This window comes from Oncorhynchus mykiss, chromosome 12 (genome assembly GCF_013265735.2).
Source record: "Oncorhynchus mykiss isolate Arlee chromosome 12, USDA_OmykA_1.1, whole genome shotgun sequence".
In the NCBI taxonomy this organism is placed as follows: Eukaryota; Metazoa; Chordata; class Actinopteri; order Salmoniformes; family Salmonidae; genus Oncorhynchus; species Oncorhynchus mykiss.
The window spans coordinates 17,231,192-17,237,988 of NC_048576.1; the positions used below are offsets into that span (position 1 = coordinate 17,231,192).

Genomic DNA, 6,797 nt, shown 5'->3' on the forward strand with positions numbered 1-6,797 from the left:
TACAGGAAGCAGCTCTTTCAGTAGTTTAGTTGGAATAGGGTCTAGTATGCAGCTTGAAGGTTTAGAGGCCAAGACTATTTTCATCAATGTGTCAAGAGATATACTATTAAAAAGCTTGAGTGTCTCCCTTGATCCTAGGTCCTGGCAGTCTTGTGCAGACTCAGGACAACTGAGCATTGGAGAAATACGCATATTTAAAAAGGAGTCTGTAATTTGCTTTCTAATGATCATGATCTTTTCATCAAAGAAGTTCATGAAGGCCTCCCGGGTGGCGCAGTGGTTACGGGCGCTGTACCAGCGCCAGCTGTGCCATCAGAGTCCCTGGGTTCGTGCCCAGGCTCTGTTGTAACCGGCCGCGACCGGGAGGTCCGTGGGGCGACGCACAATTGGCCTAGCATCGTCTGGGTTAGGGAGGGATTGGTCGGTAGGGATCTCCTTGTCTCATCACGCACCAGCGACTCCTGTGACGGGCCGGGTGCAGTGCGCGCTAGCCAAGGTTGCCAGGTGCACGGTGTAGCCTCCGACACATTGGTGCGGTTGGCTTCCGGGTTGGATGCGTGCTGTGCAGTACGGCTGGTTGGGTTGTGTATCGGAGGACGCATGACATTCAACCTTTGTCTCTCCCGAGCCCGTACGGGAGTTGTAGCAATGAGACAAGATAGTAGCTACTACCTACAACAATTGGATACCACGAAATTGGGGAGAAAATGGGGTAAAATTTGTAAAAAAAATTAAAAAGAAGTTCATGAATCACTGCTGAAGTGAAAGCCATCCTTTCTTGGGGAATGCTGCTTTTTAGTTCGCTTTGCAACAGTATCAAAAATACATTTTGGATTGTTCTTATTCTCCTCAATTATGTTGTAAAAATAGGATGATCGAGCAGCAGTGAGGGCTCTTCAATACTGCACGGTACAGTCGGAAGACTTCCAGTTTGGGGTAGCGTTCCAATTTTTTGGAAGCTTGCTTCAGGGCTTGGGTAATTGCTATATACCAGGGAGCTAGTTTCTTATGAGAAATATTTTTTGTTTTTAGGGGTGCGACTGCATCTAGGGTATTAATCAAGGTTACATTTAGTTCCTCAGTTAGGTGGTTAATCTATTTTTTGTACTCTGACGTCCTTGGGAGTCTGGAAGGGTATCTTGGAATCTTTGGGTTGTCCTAGAATTTATAGCACGGCTTTTGATGATCTTTTGTTGGGGTCTGAGCAGATTATTTGTTGCGATTGCAAAAATAATAAAATGGTGGTCCGGTAGTCCAGGATTATGAGGAAAAACATTAAGATCCACAATATTTATTCCACGGGACAAAACTAGGTCCAGAGTATGACTGTGGCAGTGAGTAGTTCCGGAGACATGTTGGACAAAACCCACTGAGTCGATGATGGCTCCGAAAGCCTTTTGGAGTGGGTCTGTTAAAATCACCAAAAATTTGAATATTATCTGCCATGACTACAAGATCCGATAGGAATTCAGGGAACTCATTGAGGAACGCCAGTATACGGCCCAGGAGGCCTGTAAACAGTAGCTATAAAAAGTGATAGGCTGCATAGATTTCATGACTAGAAGCTCAAAAGATGAAAATGCAGTCTTTTTTGTAAATTGAAATTTGCTATCGTAAATGTTCGCAACACTTCCGCCTTTGCAGAATGCACGGGGGATATGGTCATTAGTGTAACCAGGAGGAGAGGCCTCATTTAACACAATAAATTCATCAGGCTTAAGCCATGTTTCAGTCAGGCTAATCACATTAAGATAATGATCAGTGATTAGTTCATTGACTATAACTGCCTTGGAAGTGAGGGATCTAACATTAAGTAGCCCTATTTTGAGATGTGAGATATCACAATCTCTTTCAATAATGACAGGAATGGTGGAGCTCTTTATTCCAGTAAGATTGCTAAAGCAAACACTGCCATGTTTAGTTTTGCCCAACCTAGATCGAGGCACAGACATGGTCTCAATGGGGATAGTTGACCTGGCTACACTGACGATGCTAGTGGCAGACTCCACTAAGCTGGCAGGGTGGCTAACAGCCTGCTGCCTGGTCTGCACCCTCTCATTGTGGAGATAGAGGAGTTAGAGCCCTGTCTATGTTCATAGATAAGATGAGAGCACCAAACCAGCTATGAAGGAGACCGTCACTTCTCAGCAAGCCAAGCTTGGTCCTGTTTGTGGGTGAGTCCCAGAAAGAGGGCCAATTATCTACAAATTATCTACAAAATCTTTTGGGAGGGGCAGAAAACAGTTTTCAACCAGCGATTGAGTTGTGAGACTCTGCTGTAGAGCTCATCACTCCCCTAACTGGGAGAGGGCCAGAGACAATTACTCGATGCCGACACATCTTTCTAGCTGATTTACACGCTGAAGCTATGTTGCGTTTGGTGACCTCTGACTGTTTCATCCTAACACCGTTGGTGCCAACGTGGATAACAATATTCCTATACTCTCTAAACTTGCCAGTTTTAGCCTTAGCCAGCCCCATCTTCAGATTAGCCTTAATGTTGGTAGCCCTGGTAAACAGTGTATGATCGCTAATCCAGACGTGTATCTATTGTACAGACTTTGTTTAGGGAGAGACATAAAAGCTACATCTGTTGTGATTGAGGTTGTATTGGATGAGACCCAGCAGGGTAATGCCATCCACAGACAGATTAATCCACTGTAATCTGACTCCTCCCCCTGCTGCTGCTGCTGGTTGTCAAGTCTGATGATTTCAACGTCTGGATTAGTGTTGTCAGGGCTCCCCAGTGTAGTGAGTGAAAATTAGCTAACTGCTCTCAGTATGTTTTGGTGAAGCTTGTCTCACTTCTTTGAGGATCACTACAAACTATTGTGTGAAGTTTTTTTACAAATAAATTGAGGTGTGAAACTCTCCATTATAAAAAGTATATTATTCATGGTAAATCAAAAGTAAAAAACATTGTGTGACGTTACAGTCAGAGACCTTCATCAGACACTGTACCCATAGAGACATGTATGCGTGCGCGCACACACACACCAAGTTTCCCCCTGGCGATTTCAGACTATAGGCATACACTCTTCTAATGGCCATGGTGCGTTATGAGCACAAACAAAAAACTTTATTGGCACCGTCACTGCACAACGGGAACTTGGGTTAAGTCCCTGTTAGTCTGCCCTCCAAATTCGCTACAATGTTCTGCTGCGTAGCCTAGGCGAACACCTTGCAAATAATTTGTGCATAATGGCAACTATTAACAACCTTATCCACACACACAGTACTGCACTGTTCCTGACAGGCCCAGTGTTGCTGGGTGAGTTCTGTATTAAGCGGTTCTCTGCTTCTGTTCCTCCTCAGGGAAACTCTGTCCAACCAGGAGACAGATCAGGACAAGGAGCTGGAGACTCTGAGGGATGAGGTATAGTGTATATACACAACTCTGGCAGACTGAGGGATGAGGTATAGTGTATATACACAACTCTGGAGACTCTGAGGGATGAGGTATAGTGTATATACACAACTCTGGCAGACTCTGAGGGATGAGGTATAGTGTATATACACAACTCTGGAGACTCTGAGGGATGAGGTATAGTGTATATACACAACTCTGGAGACTCTGGGGGATGAGGTATAGTGTATATACACAACTCTGGAGACTCTGAGGGATGAGGTATAGTGTATATACACAACTCTGGAGACTCTGAGGGATGAGGTATAGTGTATATACACAACTCTGGCAGACTCTGAGGGATGAGGTATAGTGTATATACACAACTCTGGCAGACTCTGAGGGATGAGGTATAGTGTATATACACAACTCTGGCAGACTCTGAGGGATGAGGTATAGTGTATATACACAACTCTGGAGACTCTGAGGGATGAGGTATAGTGTATATACACAACTCTGGCAGACTCTGAGGGATGAGGTATAGTGTATATACACAACTCTGTCAGACTCTGAGGGATGAGGTATAGTGTATATACACAACTCTGTCAGACTCTGAGGGATGAGGTATAGTGTATATACACAACTCTGGAGACTCTGAGGGATGAGGTATAGTGTATATACACAACTCTGTCAGACTCTGAGGGATGAGGTATAGTGTATATACACAACTCTGGAGACTCTGAGGGATGAGGTATAGTGTATATACACAACTCTGTCAGACTCTGGGATGAGGTACAGTTTATCTACACAACTCTGGCAGACTCTGAGGGATGAGGTATAGTGTATATACACAACTCTGGAGACTCTGAGGGATGAGGTATAGTGTATATACACAACTCTGTCAGACTCTGAGGGATGAGGTATAGTGTATATACACAACTCTGGAGACTCTGAGGGATGAGGTATAGTGTATATACACAACTCTGGAGACTCTGAGGGATGAGGTATAGTGTATATACACAACTCTGGAGACTCTGAGGGATGAGGTATAGTGTATATACACAACTCTGGAGACTCTGAGGGATGAGGTATAGTGTATATACACAACTCTGGAGACTCTGGGTCTTTTGAACTGGCATTGGTTCCAATGCTTTTTTTCTGTATCTGTATATTAGCTGAAACCTCTCTGTCTCCCTCTCCCTGTAGATTGCGGTGCTGCGAGGTGAGAACGCCATGGCCAAGACGCTGCAGTCTGCCGTGGAGACGCTGGAGAGAGACAAGGCCCAGCTACAGGAACGCGTCACCAGCCTGGAGCAGAGGCTATTGGGACGGCAGGCCTCTGAGGGAGGGGACAGTGGAGTGCCTTCCTCAGGTGACACAGCTCTGGACCAGTTGAGAGAAGAGAAGGAGTTTGCAGAGGGACAGGTATGATTGGCAATTAGTAAAACAATTTCACCATCTGCTTGTCACTAATGTAGTATATCATTTGCATAGAAAGATATCTGCGCTTCCACCATTGTCTCTCATTCCACCTCGCTCTTTCTTATATAAGCTTGACTGTGATCTCTCTTCTCTCCCTCCATCTATTTCCCTCCTTTAGATTAACTTCCTGAACAGTGTGATCGTGGACCTACAGAGGAAGAATGAGGAGTTGAAGGTCAAGCTGAAGAAGATGGCTCTGGCGGAGTTCAATGGCAATGACGGCACTGATGGGTCAGTCTTATAACCAATAACCTCTGAACCCTAACTCCAAATGTAGTCCTTAGTTACAGTTGTTGACAGACCCCTCAAAATGCACTATTTAGCATCTACCTAATCTCTCTCTCTCTCTCTCCCTCTCCCTCTCGCCCTCTCTCTCGCCCTCTCTCTCCCCCTCTCCCTCTCTCTCTCTCCCCCTCTCTCTCTCTCTCTCTCTCTAGTTTGGAGGAGGGTGGATCTAAGAAGGACAAGAAGGCTCCTCCTCGTCTGTTCTGTGATATCTGTGACTGTTTTGACCTGCATGACACTGAGGACTGTCCAACCCAGGCCCAGAGCCCCGACTCAGTCCCCCACTCTTCCTTCAAGGGCAAACCTGCCGACCAGCGGCCGTATTGCGACATCTGTGAGGCCTTCGGTCACTCCATAGAGTCCTGCCAGGAAGACCAGACCTTCTAGAGACTCATCTTCTCACCCCAACCATGCCAGGCCTAGCTTTAGGACCCTTCACAGACCGCCAACACACACCAGACTACTTTCTCTGGGTTTTTAATAACATAGTATTTATGTCATAGTCCACTCACATAACCCCAAATCACCCGCTACAAAAGACTCTCCTACTATTTCTAATACTTCCTCTCTCTAACTCTCCTTCCTCTCTCTAACTCTCCTCCTTCTCTCCAACTCTTCTCCTTCTCTCCAACTCTTCTCCAACTCTCCTTCCTCTCTCTAACTCTCCTCCTTCTCTCCAACTCTTCTCCAACTCTCCTCCCTCTCTCTAACTCTCCTAGCTCTCTCTAACTCACCTAGCTCTCTCTAACTCACCTAGCTCTCTCTAACTCTCCTCTCCTCCCTCTAACTCTCCCTCCAACTCTCCTCCTTCTCCCCAACTCTTCTCCCAACTCTCCAACTCTCCTAGCTCTCTCTAACTCTCCTCCCTCTCTCTCTCTCCCTCTCTCCAACTCTCCTAGCTCTCCCTAACTCTCCTCCCTCTCTCCCTAAATATACTCCCTCTCTCCCTAACTCTCCTAGCTCTCTCTAACTCTCCTCCCTCCATAACTCTCCTCCCTCTCTCTCTAACTCTCCTCCCTCTCTCCAACTCTCCTCTCCAACTCTTCTCCCTTTCTCTAACTCTTCTCCCTTTCTCTAACTCTCCTCCCTCTCTCTAACTCTCCTCCCTCTCTAACTATCCTTCCCTCCCTCCCTCTAACTCATCTCCATCTCTCTAACTCTAACTCTCATCTCTCTAACTCCTCCCTCTCTTACTCTCCAACTATCCTTCCCTCCCTCTAACTCATCTCCATCTCTCTAACTCTCCTCCCTCTCTAACTCTCTAACTATCCTTCCCTCCCTCTGTAACTCTCCTCCCTCTCTAACTCTCCTCCCTCTCTAACTCTCCTCTCTCTCTAACTCTCCTCTCTCTCTAACTCTCCTCCCTCTCTAACTCTCCTCCCTCTAACTCTCCTCCCTCTCTAACTCTCCAACTATCCTTCCCTCCCTCTAACTCATCTCCATCTCTCTAACTCTCATCTCTCTAACTGTCATCCCTCTCTAACTCTCCTTCCTTGCTTTAACTCTCCTCTTATCCCTCTCCTCTCTCTAACTCCCTCTCCTACGTCCAGAGATATACTGCTGTAGTGCAAGATCAATTTTAGGATTGGAACAAAAGGAATCAGTTTTCTGTTATTAGTCATAAATGAATCAGCCTTCTGTGATTTGTTCCTAAAGTAATCAGTCTTTTGTTTTTAGTTCATAA

The 6,797-nt window shown here is 45.8% G+C and overlaps 1 protein-coding gene across 3 annotated transcripts in view; it reads left to right on the forward strand.

Moving 5' to 3' along the window:
* Window positions 1–5,776, forward strand: part of clip1b (CAP-GLY domain containing linker protein 1b) — a 68,614-nt gene extending 62,838 nt beyond the window's left edge. For all 3 annotated transcript variants that reach the window (XM_036937068.1, XM_036937067.1, XM_036937066.1), the window contains 4 exons: window positions 3,316–3,376; window positions 4,553–4,771; window positions 4,947–5,059; window positions 5,266–5,776. In XM_036937068.1, the coding sequence (XP_036792963.1) occupies window positions 3,316–3,376; window positions 4,553–4,771; window positions 4,947–5,059; window positions 5,266–5,500 (628 nt within the window). In that variant the 3' untranslated portion in view covers window positions 5,501–5,776. The remainder of the gene's footprint in view (window positions 1–3,315; window positions 3,377–4,552; window positions 4,772–4,946; window positions 5,060–5,265) is intronic.
* The last annotated feature ends 1,021 nt before the right edge of the window (window positions 5,777–6,797 follow it).